At 42.5% G+C, this 24,355-nt stretch overlaps 1 protein-coding gene across 6 annotated transcripts in view; it reads right to left on the bottom strand.

Moving 5' to 3' along the window:
* Positions 1-24,355, bottom strand: part of LOC131103779 (glutamate receptor ionotropic, NMDA 2B-like) — a 143,455-nt gene that overhangs the window by 47,953 nt on the left and 71,147 nt on the right. For 5 of the 6 annotated variants that reach the window (XR_009119680.1, XM_058050306.1, XM_058050305.1 and 2 more), the window contains exons 5-7: positions 10,331-10,474; positions 9,655-9,925; positions 5,212-5,404 (exon numbers count right to left, since the gene is read on the bottom strand). Coding sequence is in view for 5 of the 6 variants with exons in the window: in XM_058050306.1 (XP_057906289.1) it covers positions 5,212-5,404; positions 9,655-9,925; positions 10,331-10,474 (608 nt within the window). In the remaining variant the exon portion in view is untranslated. The remainder of the gene's footprint in view (positions 1-5,211; positions 5,405-9,654; positions 9,926-10,330; positions 10,475-24,355) is intronic. The other variant, XM_058050310.1, reaches the window with a different exon arrangement.

Below are 24,355 nucleotides of genomic sequence, written 5' to 3'. Positions count from 1 at the left end.
AAAAGACCAGACAAAGTTAGGAGGAGGACCTAAACCGGGGGAGTCCAAAGGGTGGCCCGGGGGCTATTTGCAGCACGGGGCTGTGTTTTTTGTTTTAATTGCCAGATTCTATAATATCACTATCAAAGAAAAAATGAATAATCACATGACAAAAGTCAAAATATTAAGGGAAAAAAAGTTGTATGTTTCATGGGAATTACATAATATGAGGGGGAAAAATCAGATCAAAATGTTGGCATGAGAAACAAACAATATAAAGGGGTCATTTAAAAAATTATGTAATATTCTGGATATAAAGTCAAAATTTTATGGGAATAAAGTCATAATATTACGAGATGAAAATTTAAAGTGGTGGTAATTTATGAGAATAAAATATGAAATATTAATAAAAGAGTCTAAAGAGTATTTTACAGAGAAAGACATTTAAATGATAAACAAATAAACTAAATCAATGTGTAATTTTTTGAAAATTATGTCAAGAAAAAGTGATAATATTATAGAAATAAAGTCTAAATATTATGGGAAAAATTCAAACTATTATGGGAATAAAGTCATAATATTACAAGATGAAAATTTAAAGTGGTGGTAATTTATGAGAATAAAATACGAAATATTAATAAAACAGTCATATTTTACAAAGAAAAAAAAAACGTGAAATAAACTAAATGTGTAATTTTTTGAAAATTAGTTCAAGAAAAAGTGATAATAATATAGAGATAAAGTCAAAATATTATGTGAATAAATTCAAACTATTATGTGAATAAAGTCATAATATTAGTAGTAAGTAAATTTACTCAAAAAAAGTAAGTGTAGTTGGAAAAAAGTCAGCAGAAATGTATAAAAACAGCGGTAATTTAATGAGAATAAAGTCAAAATATTTAGAAAAAAGGGGCAATTTCATGACAAACAAACAAAAACTAGAGTTGTATTTTTTGGAAAAATTAAGTCAAGAAAAAGTTTAAGAAAAATATTAGAGCAATAAAGTCAAAATATTATGGGAATAAATTCAAACTACTATGGGAATAAAGTCATAATATTATGAGAAGTTACTAGATGAAAGTTACTGTAGTTGGGGGAAAAAGCCTTCTTAGCATATCTACAGTACATATATGTTTCTTTACCAAATATGGACCTTGCATCCATTCATTTTTTTAGTGAAAAATACTTCAGAGCCCTGACCTAAAAACAGCAGTCATCCGGATCCCCACGGCTCTCCATTCGGTGGCGTAAAGATGTCAGTAGCGATACAAGAACCTGCAGAAGCGTTCAATTATGCTGAAAGGGGGTGATTGAAAAGGCCAGCATATGACTCACATCTTCTTGGAGCTCATCAAGCCATTCAGCGACCCTCCCGTGCTGCACTCAACCATTTTTATGCGTCTGCGCTCATTTATTTCCTCTCTGTGGTATTCAGGTTCAGCGGACGCCGACACCCCGTCTTTCACCGACTTGTTCCTCGTCTCATGCCGCCTTTATCCATCAACTCACACTTGGAAGCGTCATACGGGGCGTCGTGGCATCCACGCAGGAAAAGCGGCCATTCAGTTCGGACTTCATAGACTCTATCCGATTGATGATGTCGTGATTGAACACTCCAAGACAAAGGTTATCGCTGCACAAATTTAGTTAAGGCGGCGAGGGGCGAGAGATCTCGGCGGTGCTCGCGGCTGATCTAATCAGCAACACGGCTAAGTTGATTAGAAAAGCGTAGACAGTGGCTGGGGTGACGGTGCGGAGCCGTGGAGAGGATGGAGAAGGAGACGGGGGAAGAGCTCTTCTCTGGACACTTCATTACGAGCAATATGTTTATTATTGGGATTTTTAATGCTCACCTTGTTAGACCAGCTTCAGTTTTTGGTTTGGCTTTATGTACACTTCATGGCGAGAGGCGGGGTCCACCCTGGACCGGTGGCCAGCCAATCACAGGGCACATATAGACAAACAACCATTCACACTCAGAAATGACCAAGGGTGGGGAAAGACAAAATAAGAAGCCAAAAAGTTACCACTTCCACACAAAATAGGAGGAGAAGCCATTCATTCATTCATTCATTTTCTACCGCTTATCCTCACGAGGGTCGCGGGGGTGCTGGAGCCTATCCCAGCTGTCTTCGGGCGAGAGGAGGGGTACACCCTGGACTGGTGGCCAGCCAATCACAGGGCACATATAGACAAACAACCATTCACACTCACATTCATACCTATGGACAATTTGGAGTCGCTAATTAACCTAGCATGTTTGTGGAATGTGGGAGGAATCCGGAGTACCCGGAGAAAACCCACGCATGCACGGGGAGAACATGCAAACCGAGGGTGGAATTGAACCCTGGTCTCCTAGCTGTGAGGTCTGCGCGCTAACCACTCGACCGCCGTGCATACCACCAAAAGACAAACAATAGGAAAATATATTTCATAAAAAACAACAAAAAACTACCTGTGGGCTGAAAATGGCCCCTGTGCCACACTTTGGACACCCACGGTGTCACCAAAATAGTCAGATATAATCTGTAGCCGATGCCCAAAAGCCATCCAAACGACACAACACGTCAACTCACACGTGTGGCCGTACAAATACACACCTACGAAACAACACCCATGCTAAAAAAAACACCCAAATATTCCTGCCGCAAGGCATGCTGGGTAGCTTGCGATACAACATTTTGCCGTGTTTGTCCTTGGTTGAGGAGGTCGTCAAGGAGGACTCTTCATACCCAATGTTGAATTGTTCATAGTTTATATTGTTGTAGCTGCTGGACTACCCAGCATGCCTTGCGGGTTCAATGTGTAGTGATTGTAGCCCAAACTTGCTGTGGACGTATCGTGTTTTCGCTTTGTTGCACCGTGAGCAAGTATCTGTTGTGTTTATTGACTGTAATGTGGTATCTGCCCCCATGTAGCCACACATAGCGTAGCGCTACTGTCAACAAATACACATCTGACCTTCAAGAATGAAAACACACACATGACCGAGGGTCTGGGTGGGGGATCGGGGTTGGGGGGGTGATCCTGCCCAGCTGAATATAATTCCGTGCCGAGCTCTGGAGCGGCGCAGCATGACAGGGGTTGGCGTCCGCCCACTGAAACGCCATTGGGACCAATTAGGATGCGTGCAGAGTAAAGTGGCGCCGTGTGCTGCGCTTCGCCGCCAGTTCAAAAGGCCTGCCGCTGAGACGGACGGGTGAAAGGGCGGGGGCGGATTTTTTTCTCAGCAAGGAGCGTAAGAAGGCGTGTTTTTGTGTGTGGGGGCGGGGCATTATTACATGGCAGGACGAAGGTGTGTGCACCGGCATCTGTTGTAGATAACACTTTGTTCTTGGCGGTCTTGGTACCATCCAACAGCATTTGATAGCACGTCACTAGCCATACAGCATTTGATAGCGTCCATACAGCATTTGATAGCACGTCACTAGCCATACGGCATTTGATAGCACGTCACTAGCCATACGCCATTTGATAGCACGTCACTAGCCATACGGCATTTGATAGCACGTCACTAGCCATACAGCATTTGATAGCGTCCATACAGCATTTGATAGCACGTCACTAGCCATACGGCATTTGATAGCACGTCACTAGCCATACGCCATTTGATAGCACGTCACTAGCCATACGGCATTTGATAGCACGTCACTAGCCATACGGCATTTGATAGCACGTCACTAGCCATACGGCATTTGATAGCACGTCACTAGCCATACGGCATTTGATAGTGTCCATACAGCATTTGATAGCGTGTCACCATCCATAAAGCATTTGATAGCGTGTCACTAACCATATAGCATTTGATAGCACGTCACTATCCATATAGCATTTGATAGCGCGTCACCATCCATATAGCATTTGATAGTGTTCATATAGCATTTGATAGCGCGTCACTATCCACATAGCATTTGATAGCACGTCACTATCCATATAGCATTTGATAGCGCGTCACTATCCATACAGTATTTGATAGCGTGTCACTATCCATACAGTATTTGATAGCGTGTTACTATCCATAAAGCATTTCATAGCGTGTCACTATCCATAAAGCATTTGACAGCGTCCATACAGCATTTGATAGCACGTCACTAACCATATGCCATTTGATAGCGCGTCACTATCCATATAGCATTTGATAGGGCATCACCATCCATATAGCATTTGATAGCGCGTCACTAACCACATAGCATTTGATAGCGTGTCACTATCCATATAGCATTTGATAGCGTGTCACTATCCATATAGCATTTGATAGCACGTCTCTATCCATACAGCATTTGATAGCACGTCTCTATCCATACAGCATTTGATAGCACGTCACCATCCATATAGCATTTGATAGCGCGTCACTATCCATATAGCATTTCATAGCACATCACTATCCATATAGCATTTGATAGCGCCTCACTATCCATATAGCATTTGATAGCGCCTCACTATCCATATAGCATTTGATAGCGCCTCACTATCCATACAGCATTTGACAGCGTGTCACTATCCATACAGCATTTGATAGCGTGTCACTATCCATATGGCATTTGATAGCGTGTCACTATCCATATAGCATTTGATAGCGCCCATACAGCATTTGATAGCGTGTCACTATCCAAATAGTATTTGATAGCACGTCACTGTCCATAGAGCATTTGATAGCGCCTCACCATCCATATAGCATTTGATAGCGCGTCACTATCCACATAGCATTTGATAGCACGTCACTATCCAATTCGCATTTGATAGCGCGTCACTATCCATATAGCATTTGATAGCACGTCACTATCCACATAGCATTTGATAGCGCCTCACTATCCATATAGCATTTGATAGCGCCTCACTATCCATATAGCATTTGATAGCGTGTCACTATCCATATAGCATTTGATAGCGCGTCACTATCCATACAGCATTTGATAGCGCGTCACTATCCATACGGCATTTGATAGCGCCTCACTATCCATATAGCATTTGATAGCGCGTCACTATCCATATAGCATTTGATAGCACGTCACTATCCATATAGCATTTGATAGCGCGTCACCGTCCATATAGCATTTGATAGCACGTTACTGTCCATATAGCATTTGATAGCGTGTCACTATCCATATAGCATTTGATAGCACGTCACTATCAATATAGCATAACATATATATATATATATATGATATATAACATAACATACCCATACTTAGTACACATAGTATTGCTATTGATATTCCCACCATCACTGACCTGAGTACTTCATTAGGGTTGCCTGAGACGGGGGTCTTCTTGTCCGGGGCTCCGTGGCACTCAGACTTGAGCAAGGTGTGAGGTCCTCTGTCCATCATCATGGTGGAGGTCGCCATGGTGATGATAGCCACGCCATCACGAACACGGGCCTCCAGGCCGTAGTCCCACTCGTCGTACGACACCGACAGCAGCCCTGGACGGAGGACGGACCAATCAGAGGACACCAACGTGCGAGACGTCTGGAGAGATCCAGACGGCGGCAGAAGGATTTGAATAAACAAGACAAAGTTAAGGGAAAAGTCGGAATCTGGAAGGTAAACAGAGCCAGATGATACCGAGAGGTGACGCGGATCATCCAGGGAAGGAGAGGGAAGAGACGCAGATGGAGGAAGTCAGAGCGGGAAGACGGTTGTTGATCATCGGAAAGGACATGATTTGAGCACCTTCCAAGAGAGACGGCGTGCAGAGCGTCCAATCACCTTGCTCTGTTTGTCCATCTGTCAGTCTGAAGCGTTTGTTAGCGTTTGCGTTGTCTGTGCGCTTGTTTATCCCGTTGATCCCGAATGCTGTTCTCTCCGCACAAGCTGTTGCTTTGGAAACACTCATTTGCAGACCTTTGCTTAAAATGGCCGACAAATCATACATTAAAGGTGTTTCCATTGAAACGCAAATTTATTGTCATTTTATATTTTATGTCGCTTCTTATTGTGGAGTTACATCATCACCTCTTTGTGCAAAAACTACGTTAAAGACTAATTAAATGATGAGTTAATTTGGAAGCTCCTATTGTTGGAAAATCCGCCATTTTCCATGACTGGGATATTCTGCTTGTTCCAACGTGATTCAGGAGGTAGTTCCGCAACCCAAAGTTTGCTGGTTCGATCCTCATTCATTCATTCATTTTCTACTGCTTTTTCCTTACAAGGGTCACGGGGGTGCTGGAGTCTATCCCAGCTGTATTGGAGCAAGAGGCGGGGTCCACCCCTGGACCGGTGGCCAGCCAATCACAGGGCACATATAGACAAACAACCATTCACACTCACATTCATACCTTTGGAGTCGCTAATTAACCTAGCATGTTTTTTTTGGAATGTGGGAGGAAACCGGAGTACCCGGAGAAAACCCACGCATGCACGGGGAGAACATGCAAACTCCACACAGAGATGGCCGAGGGTGGGGAAAGACAAAATAAGAAGCCAAAAAGTTACCACTTCCACACAAAATAGGAGGAGTACTCATTCATTCATTTTCTACCGCTTATCCTCACAAGGGTGGTGCTGGAGCCTATCCCAGCTGTCTTCAGGCGAGAGAGAGGCGGGGTCCACCCCGGACTGGTGGTCAGCCAATCACAGGGCACATATAGACAAACAACCATTCACACTCACATTCATACCTATGGACAATTTGGAGTCGCTAATTAACCTAGCATGTTTTTTTTGGAATGTGGGAGGAAACCGGAGTACCCGGAGAAAACCCAACGCATGCACGGGGAGAACATGCAAACTCCACACAGAGATGGCTGAGGGTGGGGAAAGACAAAATAAGAAGCCAAAAAGTTACCACTTCCACACAAAATAGGAGGAGTACTCATTCATTCATTTTCTACCGCTTATCCTCACGAGGGTTGTGGGGGTGCTGGAGCCTATCCCAGCTTATCAAATACGTTATGTTCGTAACAATGGAAAATATGAGTATCGTCTCCCAATCGGATGGTTCCTGATTCGATCCCTCGACGGTGAACAGATTTCAATATTCATTCGATATTTCTGCTTTAGCATTAACAAGCACTTCCCACCCAAATATGCTTGATGTGGTTTATTTGTGTTGGTTCAGTCATCGGCGACAAGCGAAAAATAACACACAAAGTGTCGAGTTGATTTAGCTTTGAAAACGAGCCCCATCAATTAGAACGGACTTGACATTTTGATAATGAGCTCCATTGATGAAATCTGCCGTTATTGACCTCGTGATGATTAACTCGTGACAAATAGTCGCCATTAATTGACGACACACAACGGCTTCACTTCGGTATTTATCATGTCCGAGTGACAACTCTTTTATGAGAAAACTTTATTTATAAAGTTGAACGCCACCTTCGACCTTGAAGTTTTTACCGTGATACTGTGAAATCTCACGGGACAACGACAAATTTAGCGAGACTTAAGCTAAGTGAGAACACTATGTGTGTTTTGCTTTGTCTTTGGCTTCCTTGTTTTGTCTGCGGTGTTTCCCATTGGTGTGGTGTGATGATGCAATCCTCAAATTTGCATAACTGGCTTGTTTCACCGCAGCACACAATTTTACGTGCGGAAGTAGACGAGAGCTAACTATTTTGTGTTATTATTATTATTATTAAAGAATATCCGTTTTGGGCGGCACGGCGGTCTGGTGGTTAGCGCGCAGACCTCACAGCTAGGAGACCAGGGTTCGGTCCCCGCCCTCGGCCATCTCTGTGTGGAGTTTGCATGTTCTCCCCGTGCATGCGTGGGTTTTCTCCGGGTACTCCGGTTTCCTCCCACATTCCAAAAACATGCTAGGTTAATTAGCGACTCCAAATTGTCCATAGGTATGAATGTGAGTGTGAATGGTTGTTTGTCTATATGTGCCCTGTGATTGGCTGGCGACCAGTCCATGGTGTACCCCGCCTCTCTCTCGCCCGAAGACAGTTGGGATAGGCTCCAGCACCCCCCACAACCCTTGTGAGCATAAGCGGTAGAAAATGAATGAATGAATGAGTTCTCCTCCTATTTTGTGTGGAAGTGGTAACTTTTTGGCTTCTTATTTTGTCTTTCCCCACCCTCGGCCATCTCTGTGTGGAGTTTGCATGTTCTCCCCGTGCATGCGTGGGTTTTCTCCGGGTACTCCGGTTTCCTCCCACATTCCAAAAACATGCTAGGTTAATTAGCCACTCCAAATTGTCCATAGGTATGAATGCGAGTGTGAATGGTTGTTTGTCTATATGTGCCCTGTGATTGGCTGGCGACCAGTCCAGGGTGTACCCCGCCTCTCGCCCGAAGACAGCTGGGATAGGCTCCAGCACCCCCCGCGACCCTCGTGAGGAAAAAGCGGTAGAAAATGAATGAATGAATGAATGAATATCCGCTTTGGAGCCAACAGCAAACTAAGTGATCATTTTTACTCGGGGGTCCCTGTCCAGTCACCTTTGGATCAAGGTCACATGACCACATGGCCTTCGAAACAATTTACCAGGCTATCCGTGTCCGTCTCCATCAGATCGTGTGCATCCATGTGACAGTGTATGACCAACATGTCAGCCGGTTCACTAGCATGTCAACGGTCAGAAATAAGACAGGCGTCCCGGCACACCGCCTGCCTCGTGGGACCTCAGCACTGACAGCCCCCCCCACGACGTTGACACATCCGCTCCCGCTCGCTCTCCACGACTTCCTTTGTATTTTTCATGAAATGAAAAGCGAGCATGTTTGAGTGTTTGACGCATGTAACCGCGTGGTGTATTCCGTGTCTGCATCTGGGAAACGGAGCTCTGTGCGTATCATTTATATATATATCTCTCGGGGCGTGTTTATATGTCATAACACACGCGTGTCAAGTGTTACCGTTAAGCCCCGCACGAGAAGCACTGTGCTAGCTTTGCTTTGGCCTTTTATTGACTACTGGAACAAACATTACAACAAAAAAAAACACTTGGGAAAAATGAACTTGACATACTTGGGAGCGTCGGTACCGACCCGGATGGATGCGGCACTCGACACGGTCCTAACAGTGTGCAGCATTGGGTAAATTACCCTCAGTCAACGCCATCACCACCAGTGGCGTCTTTCGGACTATTTTAGGGGGACTTCAGCCCCCCTTAAATGTTCTTAAGCAACCCCTAAATAATTTGATATTTTTAATGATTTTTATATTTTTTTTGATTTTTGGTTTTTTTTCCAAATTTCATATAATAGGGCAAAAGGAGGCTAATAAGCAAGCCAATAAGCAGGCTAATACTAGCCTACTACTACTACCATTAGCATTAGCATTAGCATTACCATTAGCAATACCATTAGCATTTTTACAAAAAAAATCTAATGGTAATTACGATTACCATTAGCATTAGCATTAGCATTAGCATTAGCATTAGCATTTTTACAAAAAAAATCTAATGGTAATTACGATTACCATTAGCATTATCATTAGCATTAGCATTAGCATTAGCATTTTTACAAAAAAAATCTAATGGTAATTACGATTACCATTAGCATTATCATTAGCATTAGCATTAGCATTAGCATTTTTACAAAAAAAATCTAATGGTAATTACGATTACCATTAGCATTACCAAAACCTCATTTTACAAAGTATTGTTGTCGTGAGACTAAATCTAAATTGATGAATTTCCAAGTAGGAAGATGAACCAACGGCGTTCCGTAACAGAGAAGCCGGAAGCAAGCAAACATCGAGTCCCCGTATAGCGCCTACCTGTGGGGAACTCTGCAGGCACGACGTCGGTGTCTCCGGCGATGAGCGAGGGCACGATCCACGTGTAGCCATAACCGGTAATCCCGACAGAATGGGCCACCTCAAAGATGGTGTTGGCCTCCTCTTTGGTGCAGTACAGAAGAATGACGGGACTCTGAAGCTTCTTCAGCTGGTTCTGAATCTTGGAATCCCCGTCGTCGACCGACATGTCCAGAAGCAGGACTTCCTCCAGTTCCCAGCCCACGAAGCTGTTCTCGATCGTGCTGCGGATCTGGACGGGGGCAGAAAAATAATAAGAAGCAGCTTGTTATGGATCAGGATTCAACTACCAACCGTTGAATGAACTGATCAATTCACGGAGAGAGGATCGAACAAGCAACTCGACGATCCGAGCCATGCCACCGCGCACAAAATAAGCAGAACCTTAAATTGAATGTTCAATAGGGGGCGCCATCGAAACCGTCGATTCGTTTCAAAACGGGGATCGAACCAGCAACCCCCATGTGCCTCCTGCATCATGCATCATCTCCTAATATAAAATGACAGGAAATGTGGTGGCACGGCGGTCGTGTGGTTAGCGGCCAAAACATACCGCCTTATTCTCGTCGGAGCCAGGCTGCTGATTGCGGGAACGGCCATTTGCATAAACGAACCTAGCTCTCGTTTGCATCGTTACCTTGGTAACAAAGTCCTGGTACCCGGGGTAGTATGTGGTGACGATGGAGAAGATGTACCAGTCGTATTCCTCCATGATGTTGAGCATGACGGACGCCTGCTGCTCGATGGAGGGGCCAAACTGAAAGAACATGGAGTTGTCGTCCTGCAAATGACAAAAAGAATCGCTGTAAGAGGTGACGGTGCAATTCCCGACCTCGGCTTTCATTGACTTGACTTTACACGGAAACATATCAGGCATATCGTGTAGCGTTGCCGGCGCCAAGAGTAAAAGCGCCGCCTTTCTTCTCCTGCTGGCAGAGGACACTGGCGGCTCGTAGCGATAGCGCTCGTGAGTTTCATTAGCTGCCTTTATGGCTCCTTTAATGAGTTTGTACGCGGCCTGTCTAAACCTTATTCTGACCGCTTTAATCGCCTGCACCTAATCCCATCAATCATTCTCAACAGTTTATGCCATGACACCTCCGTGGGGGGGAACCGCTGTTTGGATATCGGCGCTATATTTGGAATAGCGCCATAGAATCGGCGAGGATAAACGCAGACGCCGGACGAGGTAACACGTCTCAGGTACAACAAGGCAATGACAACCACACGTTTGTTTGCAGAAGGCGGAGGGGGGGGGGGGGGGGGGGTACAGTACATTAGAGTACAGTACAGTACATGCACATTAAGGTCATTGGAGACTAGGTGTAAATGATTCTTAGTCTCTAGGATTCTAGTACAAGGTACATGTACTAGTACATGGTTGGATTTAGTACAAGGTACACCAAGGAACATCACCGTCTTACATTCAATGTACCATATAGACACAGTAACCTGTATGTATATATACATATATATCTATGTACTATGTGTCTAATAATTCATTCATATCGCTTACATGTAGACACCTACAATATCGGGCTTGATAACATTCATATTTTGGTCACTTGTTGTGTACAATGAAGGAAGGGATGCTGTGTAAGGAAATCGAAAAAATAATGTAATTTAATAATAATAAAATATTGAAAAATATAATTGTATATATATAATATATTATATAATAATGTAATTTATTACATTATTATTATTATTATTATTATGTAATTTAATAATAATAAAATATTGAAAAATATAATTGTATATATATGAATATATTATATATATAATTATATTTTTCTATATTTTATTATTAATAATATTAATATTATTATAATTAATATTAATAATTATTATTAATATATTATTATTATATTATTAATATTGTATTAAAAAATATAATTATATATATAGTATATTTATATATATACAATTATATTTTTCAATATTTTTTATTATTATTAAATTACATTATTTTTATTATGTATTTATTGTTATTTATTATGTTTATTTATAAACAATATATTATATATATATAAAAATGAGAAATAAAAGAGGAAAAAAATTGTTGAATTAAATGTTTAAAAAAAACAAAAAAATGAATAAGTAAGGTGCATATCTTCTATATCTATGTTATATACTTATATATTCACCGTATTTATATTCAGCTACACAAAAAATAAACAGAAACAGAAAAGGTGTCCAGTGTTTATGTAATATAAACAGTTTTTTTCATTTATAAGTCGCTCTGGAGTATAAGTCGCAGGAACGGCCAACCTATGAAAAAAAGTGTGAATTATAGTCCGGAAAATACGGGAAAAATATTATATAAGACCGAGGTAATGATGCTATAATCTCCCTGGAATGATGCTCAATTTATAATAATAATAATAATTTATGAATTCAGTTTTATTTCTCCCTTATTCACTTTTAAATATAAATTATTTCGATTTTTTTTTGATTGATCATTTACTGAATTGATTTTTTAGACATATTTATTTTTATTCTGTGTATTTATTCATTGACCTATTTTTGTTTTTAATTGATTTTGTTATTTTCTGTATGTCTTATTTATTTTTTATTTATTCTCGTTTTCTTTCATCACTGCATAAGGTATCTCATTTTGGGATTATATTAAAAATAAAATCATTTTTGTGCACCTGTAGTCATGTGATCAAACATTTGAAAAGAAAAAGCGGCCATGTCGGGGGGGGAAAAGCGCTAATCTGGTCACCGCGCCGAAGCGGCGCTTTGGTGCGAGTAACAAGCAGGCAGACGGGCTTTAGAGATCTCTGCGGCTTCTCAAGACTGTCTTAGCGCTTCAGTCAACATCAAACGCTAACCTGCCCCCCCCCCCCCCCCCCCTTTCCCCGGGGACGCTCTCGGGCTTGATCCGCTACCTTGTTTCTGCATTAATGAGATCAGGACGACGGGGCCGAGGCGGGAGGCGCTGGAGTGCGGCGCGGTTGCCAAACAATGCCGTGTGTTGCACACGTGCTAGCAAACACGTCATTATCTTGTGTCGTGTCAATCGCCAAAGCGGCGCCATCATGAAATAATAATCACGCGCACGCTCGTGTTGCGTCCGGAATCTAACCGGAATCCTGAACTTTCTACCCAACTCGTTCTTTAGCGTCCATTTATAAATCCGTGGCTTTCCCGGCCTATCCCATTCATACCAGCGGAATAGCTGCCAGGCCGCGGTTTTAATTGAATTTCCAGACATACACACTCCGGATTCCTCCCGTTTCCTCTGGCTTCCGCTCGCCATCGGACTATTCTTAAGAGCGGTATTAATGTACCGTCCAACGCCAAGTTTCCATTAGCCTTTAAAAAAAATACATCATTAGGAAAGATACTGGAGCCCAGAAAGGCGGAGCGTGAGAAAAGCGGCAAAGAAAAACAGGAAAAAAATTGCTGATGTCGGAATGTTGCCGCGATAAGGAACCTTGAGGAAAATGAAGTGCCGCAAAACACCTCGCTCTTCATTTACGGCAACAATAATTAGAGTCTGGCTACATTAGCGCCTCCACTTGGCACAACGTGATCGATTAGCGAGTATTAAAATTCCCGGAGGGGGGAGCGGGGGGGGCCGGCAAGTCACTCAGCCGGATTCGGGAAACAGGCCAATTTGGAGGCCTCCAATTGGCTTCCCGAGCCGCTCGCCGTCCAACGTGTGACGTCGGCGCTGGCTGCCGTGCGCAAGGAAACAATGGCGGCCACAATGGCGGGATGAATGGCCGCTGGAGACGCCGGCGTAGAAAAAGAGGAAACAGATGCGAGAGGAGATAAAAGAGATAAAAAGGAAAGGAATTAAAAGAAGCGCCAAGGAAAGATGATGGAGTTGTAGCAAAAACCGGGGAGGGTGGTCCGAGGTAGATGAGGTGTGACGCCCCCCCTGGAGGGACGGAGGCGGAGGACAATGTGACAATGGAGGAAACACAAAGGAGGAGGCCAAGCAGGCACTCGGCTGTGATCCAGCATGGCGGGATGGAGCGCTGGGGGGGCGGCGGTCAGTAGTCGGTCTGTGTGTGTGTGTGTGTGTGTGTGTGTGTGTGTGTGTCTGTGTGTGTGTCTCAGCCAGGCGTTTAGTAAGGAGTCAGTCGAGACACAACGGTTCCATCCACCGAGGACGGTTTCTATCAGGGCATCCAGCAAAAACTGCATTGTACTCTTCGGTTTGCATCCGTTTTCACATTAGCATACAATATAGCATACATTTATCACGTTATTAATGCACCATATATTTTTTTTATCACAGTTTAGGACGCTAATACATGGAAACGGGAACCAGGAAGTCGGCGCCATCGTCCGTTTATGATGTCATCAGTGGTTGACCCGACCAAGAGTGTTCCGAACTTGTGTAAAAGCGACTACACGGGTGTTATATCACGTCTAGAGGGTTCTAATAATGTTAAAAAACACAAATTTAGAAGGTTCTAACTCCAAAAATATTCAGTTTATAAATAAGGAATCCTACTTAGCGGAAATTCATTTATCACGGTGGCGTATGGCTTATCGGTGGATAACCGCTTAGGGGGTGCTGGAGCCTATCCCAGCTGTCTTCAGGCGAGAGGCGGGGTACACCCCGGACTGGTGACCAGCCAATCACAGGGCACATATAAACAAAGCCCAGTGAAAAATCATCAAAAATACGTAGGTGTTAAAGGTTAGCTAAGAAGCGTCAACACATGACTTAACATGTCTTGACACCCTCTAGGGTGGGGGAATGCTGGAGCCTATCCCAGCTGTCTTCAGGCGAGAGGCGGGGTCCACCCCGGACTGGTGACCAGCCAATCACAGGGCACATATAAACAAAGCCCAGTGAAAAATCATCAAAAATACGTAGGTGTTAAAGGTTAGCTAAGAAGCGTCAACACATGACTTAACATGACTTGACACCCTCTAGGGTGGGGGCATGCTGGAGCCTATCCCAGCTGTCTTTTTGGGCGAGAGGCGGGGTACACCCCGGACTGGTGGCCAGCCAATCACAGGGCACATATAGACAAACAACCATTCACACTCACATTCATACCTATGGACAATTTGGAGTGGCTAATTAACCTAGCATGTTTTTGGAATGTGGGAGGAAACCGGAGTACCCGGAGAAAACCCACGCATGCACGGGGAGAACATGCAAACTCCACACAGAGATGCCCGAGGGTGGAATTGAACCCTGGTCTCCTAGCTGTGAGGTCTGCGCGCTAACCACTAGTCCGCCATGCCGCCCACCAGCAAGTTTATTTCTAATGTAAATGTCCCTAAATCCAGGTTTTAACATTATTAGAGTCATCCATATAGTGATATATATAGCACATTATTACTTCATTCTTGTATTTAGCAAATTTATTTTATTTATTTATTTATTTTATTAATTTCTATTAATTTTTTTTTAGTTTTTAAAATTTTTTACAATTTTTTTGTTTTTTGTCCCGTACCAAAGTACGAGGTGATATGAGCATCCAAGCATCCAATGCCATAATGTGTACCATAATAAGTAATAGTAACTAAGTTAACTAAGTTAACTAATTAAGTTAACTGAGTAATAGTAATATCTTTAAAAATATGCAAGCGAAAGCGAAAGACAGAAGAACGCGAGCCGGAAAAGGGTGGAGGCAAAGTCGGCGAGATGATGGCGTCTGTTGCTGGGAGCTTTTTGGCGATGCATATTTCTGTGCTACCCATAAAGGCTCCTTTGAACTTGAAGTGGGTGGGGGTTTGGGGGGGGCTGGCGAGCTGGTGGTGGCGTCGGTATCGACGCCGTCTGATGGAGGAAGAGAAGTCGGTCGGAGAAGGCGAGTGGGAGAGAAGGAAGACAGAATGAGAGAGGTTGGTTGGAGGGCTTGGATGGAAAAAAAAAAAAAGCGAGCCGAGTGGGAGGCAAAAAAGTGGGAGAAGCTGGTACGGGGGGGGCGCGGGGGGGGGGGGGGGGCATCTGGCCTTGGCTTGAATATAGTCAATTTAAAAGACAGTAAGCAGGAGATAGAGACTTGCCAAGGGCTATGGCGCGCTCGTACTCGCATATGAACTCTACAGAGCCGCGTTGGATTTTCAAGTGTACGTGTTCGCTTAAAATTACGTATTGATGACCGACGGGGGGGGGGGCACCTCGTTCTTCGCCGTTTTTCCCGCTCCTTGCACCTCACTGGCGCCTCCTTCTTATCACGGAAAACCTCCCTATCTTTAATCAAACACACACAGCCTTAATTAGCCGCCACATTTATCACGCCGTCTACTAATTAACACTGACCCTATTTTACGCACTTTTTTTTTTAACCCTCATTTCAGGCTCACAGGCTGTCATTTAAATGATGACCTTAAATGATGGGTTTCTATTGTAACGGGACAAGATTGCGGCGTGAAGAAGGAAATATGTCGGGTCTAAATGGAATGTATGGCGGCGCACGTGCACGTGCACACGCACGCACACACACACACACAGTTGTTTCTCTATGGCCCATTTCTGCTCTAAGTTTAGCAGATGAGCCACCGAGGGGCCTCTGCAGTCTGATGCTTTTCCTTCTGTTTGTCCCCTGCTTCTTGTTCAATGCTAATAGTTGTGTGTGTATTGTGTGTATTGTGTGTGTATTGTGTGTGTGTGTGTCGTACAGTTACGCCACACAGAGAGAGAGGCTTTTTCAGGAAATGTATTGCTCGGCGAAGTGAAGTGACGGGGCCGAGACGCGTCCTCCGCTCCCCCAAGAGAAAACCCTCCATCCTCGCCTACTTTTTACACTACGTCTCATTTGGTAACTTCTTACATGTTCCGCAAAAAGAGTAGCAGGGGGTCCTAATTACGCTCCAGGTGGACCCCCCGCTTTGTTTCGTTGTGTACATGTGTGTACATTTGTCGATTAGAGAGGGTTTCGCAGGGACAGGAAGTGCACATCTGACATCTCACAAGCCCAGGGAGTGTGCCTAAAAGCCAAGGCGTTCATTTCAGGGTGAAAGACCCGAGTGCGAGTTCCGATAAGAGACCCTCCTCCATCGTTTAAGTGTCCCAGCGAAGTACAATGGCCGCCGTTTCCATCCTGCAGCTTGTTTTTTTTTTTAATTGGTCATTGCTTACTCTAAAAATACTACAATAAATTAATTATTGATGATGTATATTATTAAATGTAATATTTATCGTGATTAATTGGTTCCAGAACCGACCGTGATAAGTCTAATTTCCATCAAGTAGGATTCAATATTAATAAATTGAATATTTTTGTACTTTTTTTAAAGTTTTTGTAGCACAAAAAAAACGGTTAATGACCTTTTAACATTATAAGAGCCCTGTAGCCATGAAATAACAACCCTATAGTCACCGTTACACTTGTATTACCCAACATAGAAGACATAACATAATAACTCACATGTTAGCATTGGGCGAGTTCCTTGTTGTTGTACCTCAAACACAATGTGAGTCGGTAACATGAAAAAAAAAAAAAAACTCGACGGCCGCCTTTTAAACTTAGCAAGCTAGCAAGCTAAGGAGTTAGCCTCCAATTTACAGTATTTATTCTAAACTTAAGAAAGGGTTTGCAACTGACTGGGGAAGAAGGACACAGTAAGAAGTCACATAGTTACCACTTCCACACGCAACGTGAGGAGAACTTTTTTTTAACTACAGAGAAATATTTGCTATACTACTCCTACAATGAATCATGATTGATTAATTTGAAAATGGTGATTAATTAATTCATCTGCCAATCACATAAATTAATCTGACTAAAAATGGTAATTATTGGACAGTCGTTTAACCTCCCAACAGTCGGCAGGGCCTGGGAAAAGGCGAAGCGTGGACCCAAGCGATCCCGCGAGAGAGGAAAAGGGAAATGGAGTGAAGAGCTCGCTTTGTGTGAGCTTTTTTCCCGCCAGCGCCATAAAAGGCTCTCCGTCACTGTCAGCGGACAGACCACCCTATCCGGCTTCCTCCTCGCCGCTCCCGTTCCATCCCATCCACGGCACGGATGAGCCTCTCCATATCTACGCTCTTCGCATCTACATTTCAAATGTTATGCGTTTTGCTGCTTCGGTGACGAGTGGAAGCGCGGAAAAAGCCTCTGATCCCCAACACCTGGCGTACGGCGCTAGCGGGACCGCCACAGATAAAACTCATGTTTTCACAGGAATTATGCGGAAAATAAATTACCGCGTATTTTATACGGAGGGGAGAAAACCTAAGAGGGCTTAAGTACTAAGTGCAGACCACCTTGTATACATATACAGTCCCTTCCCGCTGGGGCCTCCTTCCATTCACTGGGAAGAAATGGTAATGGTAATGGTAATGGTAATGGTAATGGTTTTATTTCATTTGAACATGCATCAGATTACAATTGAGTGCATCCCATAATAAGTTCCCAGTTCCACATGTCAAAAAGGAGTAGGAAGAAGCAAAGCTTATAAATCCTACCCCTCCATCTGGTACTTTTACAATCAGTAACTGTTACATTTGTTCACTTCCTGCTTTCCATAATACAGTTTTTTTTTTTTTTTTTTTTAATTTTAAAATTTTGTAATTTTTTGTCATATACCGAAGTATGAGGTGATATGAGCATCCAATGACATAATGTGTACCATAGTAAGTGTCAATATAGTGATATATATATATAGCACATCATGACTGGTTCAAGACTCTTCATTCTTGTATTTAGCAAATTTATTTTATTTATTTATTTATTTTATTAATTTTTATTAATTTTTTTTTAGTTTTTAAAATTTTTTACATTTTTTTTGTTTTTTGTCCCGTACCAAAGTACGAGGTGATATGAGCATCCAAGCATCCAATGCCATAATGTGTACCATAGTAAGTAATAGTAATTAAGTAAGTTAACTAAGTTAACCAAGTAATAGTACTAGTAATAGTAATATCTTTAAAAATGACAAAAGCTACGAGTATTGAATTAAACCAAAAAAAAATCCAAATCCATCCATTAAAAGAGATACTTTTAGCAGGACAGTAATCTTAGAATGTGGATTGGAAGAAGTGCTGTCCTTGGTACTGAAGAGTACGTTAAAGCTGAGTCTTCTTGCTTTCCTAATATAATTTTAGTTTTTTTTTATTTTGTTTTAACTTTATTGTATTATTTTTTTATTAAATTTTTTTGGTCACATATCGAAGTAGGAGGTGATATGAGCATCCAATGACATAATGGGTACCATAGTAACTGTCAATATAGTGATATATATATAGCACATCATGACTGGTTCATCCTTGTATTTAGCAAACAATAGAATAGATTTTGATGAAAGATGACCAAAAACTACCGTCTTCCTCTTTCACCTCACCTCCTCTCATCCAGCTTATTCTATCTGCTACACTTCCACATGGAGTGAGACGAGGATGCATCCCACCCACCCCCCCACCCCCACGTGGCGTGCTGCCGTGACAGACAGCCTCTGTGGCTGCCTGAGCTTTTCAAAGCCAACAATATGAAAATGGCACACAGCGGCCCATCCGAGTCATCAGGCAACAAGCAACCTTCAGTCATGCGCTTGACAGCAACACGCCCACACATCCATTATTATATTGCCGCCGTTTCATCCCTTCCGTTCCGACCGCTCGGCTCTTCTTCCGCACGTGCACGCGGTCATGTGGACAAACTCGTAACCTTGTTGCTCCGCTTACCTCTACGGTCGCACGACGCTTACCTCTTACGGCGTCGGTGTCGCCATCGATTGACAGATTTCACACCAGAGTGCAACGTTTATCGAGGCCAGATGAAAAGGAGCAGAGGGCGATCGGAAGGAGCAGCAGATGAGTTAAAACCCAAAGGTGAACGTGATGGAGAAACAGATATAAGCGACGCAGTTTTCAAATGAATTAATCAGGATTAATCACCATTTGTAACTACATCTGATACTGTATTTTATTATCAAAAATATAAATGACAGGCCACATTATTGGATGTGCTAACAGCCCTGATATTAACCGTGTTATTTACATTACGCAGTGCGCTTGAACGCATCATCATGGGATCAGCACTCCCATGACCATGAGTTTAATGATTGTGTTTTACATCAAGAGCGGGTTACGGTACTTTGGGTGTTGAGAAAATATAAGAATACAGTCGTCCCTCGTTTATCACTGTGAATTGGCTACACACCTGACCGTGATAAGTGAATTCCTTATTTATAAATGTATATTTCTGTACATAATAAAAACATGTTTACAACCTTCTAAATACGGGTTTTAGCATCATTAGAGCCCTCAAAGCATGAAGTAACACCCCTAGAGTCATTATTATTATTATTATCAAATATAGTAAACAAAAAACAACAAAAGAATAAGACATAATATTGCCAGTTAGTATTGGGAGAGTTCCTTGTTCCTTCCTGCGGTGGCTACGGTCTCATCAACGTAACATTATGTAACATTACTGACCCCTACTGACCGGTGTAGGACACTCCATACTGTACAGCACATTACACATGGAGTATTTTCCAGAAATAGAGGGGAAAAGAGAATAAAAGGATCGAACCAGCAACCGTTGAGTTGTCCATCGGTTGTTTAGCAGACTAAAAATGTTGGCATTTGAAATGTCGGCAAGTAAAAACGCAGAACAAAACATCATTCACCTAGCTTGACAACACTAATCAAACAATAGGAGTTTTGTCTTCAAGGGAGAAGAAGGGGATAGAACCAGCAACCATTGAGTTGTCCATCGGTTGTTTAGCAGAATAAAAATGTCGGATTTTGGAATGTCAGAAAGTAAAAATACAGAACAAAACATAATTCACCTAGCTTGACAGCGCCAATCAAACAATGTGAGTTTTGTCTTCAAGGGGATCGAACCAGCAACTGTTAAGTTGTCTATTGGATGTTTCGCAGAATAAAAATGTCGGATTCTGAAATGTCGGAGAGTAAAAACGTAGAACAAAGCATAATTCACCTAGCTTGACAGTACTAATCAATGTGAGTTTTGTCTTCAAGGGGATCGAACCAGCAACCGTTGAGTTGTCCATCGGTTTTCTAGCAGACTAAAAATGTCAGAATTTGAAATTTCGGAAAGTAAACATGCAGAACAAAACATCATTCACGTAGCTTGACAGTACCAATCAAACCATGTGAGTTTTGTCTTCAAGGGGATTGAACCAGCAACAGTTAAGTTGTCTATCGGTTGTTTCGCAGAATAAAAATGTCGGAATTTGAGATGTCGGAAAGTAAAAATGCCGACTAAACATAATTCACCTAGCTTGACAGCGCCAATCAAACAATGTGAGTTTTGTCTTCAAGGGGATCGAACCAGCAACTGTTAAGTTGTCTATCGGATGTTTCGCAGAATAAAAATGTCGGATTCTGAAATGTCGGAAAGTAAAAACGTAGAACAAAGCATAATTCACCTAGCTTGACAGTACTAATCAATGTGAGTTTTGTCTTCAAGGGGATCGAACCAGCAACGTTGAGTTGTCCATCGGTTTTCTAGCAGACTAAAAATGTCAGAATTTGAAAACGCAGAACAAAACATCATTCACGTAGCTTGACGGTACTAATAAAACAATGCAAGTTTTGTCTTCAAGTGGATCGAACCAGCAACAGTTAAGTTGTCTATCGGTTGTTTCGCAGAATAAAAATGTCGGAATTTGAGATGTCGGAAAGTAAAAATGCCGACTAAACGAAATAAGTTGACCAATTACATTGGCTTGATGATGGAACCAGCAACCAGCAGTTGGCAAATAAGCAGTATTACAGTAAGTTTCATGTCAGGAGGGGGTCGCCAAATAAAAAGCTCCATCCATTTTGGCACAGAAACTCCAAAATGACAGTAAATATCGGAAGTCCTTCTCCTTCCAAGCATCCCAGTTTCTCCTGCCTGGCCGTTAACCCTTTGAGTGTAATTAACTTTGTATTAATAATAATGATTAGCTAAAAAAGCGCTGATGGCTTCGCACCTTGTCAGCCTGCTTTGCTTCCCCTTTATCGTCCCCCCCGATGCACCTGCATGAGCAAACACGCATTAACGAAGGGTTCAGGACTACACAAGCATACAACGGTTGCGGGTGTACACACACACACACACACACACACACACACACACACACACACAAAACAACAGCTGTCACACTAATGCCAGCTTTTGGCAGTCATATCCGCACTCCCTTCACCTCCCTGCACAACGTGTCAACCGACAGAAGCCAAATCCTGCATCCTAAGCGGCCACACACACACACACACACACACACACACACACACACACACACACACACGTGTGCAACCTGAATGTCATTTCCAATTATTATCGGCCCCGTTAACGGGCAGTTTTCCCGATAAAGCCGTCCCAAGCATGTCGACCGTATTCCCTTTGCTACCCTTTTGGGTTCGTGGTCTCCCTTTTTAAGTCGCCATCCCTGGTTTCCTACTTCCTACTTCCTCCTCCTCCTCTTCTTCTTCTTCTTCCTCCCGTTAGCGAAGATGCAATAGCTCTGATCTCTCTCACGTCTCATCACGGCAAAGACTCTGAATTCTTAATTAAAATGGCTTCGTTTTGAAAGGATTCTAAAAATAACTACCAAAAAAAAAAGTGCTAACTGCTTTTGAAACGCAAGCAAATATAAAAAGTATAAAAAATGCATTCTTTGCGGGTGAAAAAAAAAAAAAAAAGTTGAGTTCCGGCGATAAGTGGCGCATTGTTTCTCAACTTAAGCGTGAACCCGTCGACTTCACACAAACCTCCACCGGAGTAAGGACACATGTAAAGTGTAAACCCCCGGCGGCGCCTTCCCGAGCACATGATTTAGATGGGAGGCGGCAGGCGGCTACAGCAGGTAATGGCGCTACGCCGCTGCATTGGAAGGCGTGTGTGCGTTGAATTACAGCGCCTTTGCGTGATGAGTTACTACTTCGCCTCTGAGAGCGATTTGAGGATATGAGCTCTGGCAGCAGCCACAATCGATAGCCGGGGCCTGGTGGAGCAGACGTATTCACTGAGCGGGTGCGCTAGCCCTCACGTCAGCAAATCGGGTCGCTCCGATGTACCATTTCATACATACAAGACATAAACATAAACATAATGCGTGTGTTTCTTTTACAAATATTGATGATGGACTTTCTTGATAGAGGAGGAACAAGATAAAAGATGGGTATCATGGAATAGTACTACTCATAGTACTATTTGGTGGCACTAAAATGAGCTCTACAGTAATCAAATATTTGGACATAAACCCGTTTATGAACTTCTGTCACATTATTAGAGTCCTCCAGACATAAAGTAACACCCCTATAGTCACCTTTACACTCCTATTACCCAATATAGTAGACATAATAAGAGGAAAATAAGCCATTAAAGATAAAATATGTATAATGGAATAGTACTACTTATAGTACTATGTATTTGGTGGAACTAAAATGAGCTCTACAGTAATCCCTCGTTTATTACGGTTAATTGGTCCCAGACTTGACCGTTCCACAATGCAGGATTCCTTATTTATAAGTCAAATATTTGGACTTAAACCCGTTTATGATCTTCTTTCACATTATTAGAGTCCTCCAGACATAAACTAACACCCCTATAGTCACCTGTACACTCCTATTACCCAACATAGTAGACATAATAAGAGGAAAATAAGCCATTGAAGATAAAAGATGTATCATGGAATAGTACTACTCATAGTACTATATATTGGGTGGCACTAAAATGAGCTCTACAGTAATCCCTCGTTTATTACGGTTAATTGGTTCCAGACTTGACCGTTCCACAAGGTCAGATTCGTCATTTTTAAGTCAAATATTTGCACTTGAACCCTTTATGATTGCCTAAATAAGTCTATCACATTATTAGAGTCCTCCAGACATAAACTAACACCCCTATAGTCACCTTTACACTCCTATTACCCAACATAGTAGACATAATAAGAGAAAATAAGCCATTAAAGATAAAAGATGTATCATGGAATAGTACTACTCATAGTACTATTTGGTGGCACTAAAATGAGCTCTACAGTAATCCCTCGTTTATTACGGTTAATTGGTTCCAGACTTGACCGTTCCACAAGGCAGGATTCCTTATTTATAAGTCAAATATTTGGACTTAAACCCGTTTATGATCTTCTGTCACATTATTAGAGTCCTCCAGACAGAAACTAACACCCCTATAGTCACCTTTACACTCCTATTACCCAATATAGTAGACATAATAAGAGAAAATAAGCCTTTGAAGATAAAAGATGTATCATGGAATAGTACTACTCATAGTACTATTTGGTGGCACTAAAATGAGCTCTACAGTAATCCCTCGTTTATTATGGTTAATTGGTTCCAGACTTGACCGTTCCGCAAGGTAGGATTCTTTATTCATAAGTCAAATATTTGGACTTAAACCCATTTATGATTGCCTAAATAAGTCTGTCACATTATTAGAGTCCTCCACACAAAAACTAACACCCCTATAGTCACCTTTACACTCCTATTACCCAATATAGTAGACATAATAAGAGGAAATTAAGACACTGAAGACTGGAATGAGGCTCGTGTGAATTGTTGTGAGTGTGTTCCGGTGCCGCAGACAGGAAGTGAGGGTTCAGAGTTGCGTTTTAGCTAAAGTCGCCCGTGTTAAGGATCATCGGGGTCCTGTTGTGAGATCACGATCACGATCACAACCTGCAATAAAACGGCAATAAGAGCCTGGCAATCAAATCTGGTGCTTGTGTGTCTCGGCAAACATCACCATTGTATATTCCTACTACA

The sequence above is a fragment of the Doryrhamphus excisus genome, chromosome 15 (genome assembly GCF_030265055.1).
Source record: "Doryrhamphus excisus isolate RoL2022-K1 chromosome 15, RoL_Dexc_1.0, whole genome shotgun sequence".
Taxonomy (NCBI): Eukaryota; Metazoa; Chordata; class Actinopteri; order Syngnathiformes; family Syngnathidae; genus Doryrhamphus; species Doryrhamphus excisus.
This window is presented reverse-complemented; position numbering and strand designations above follow the sequence as displayed.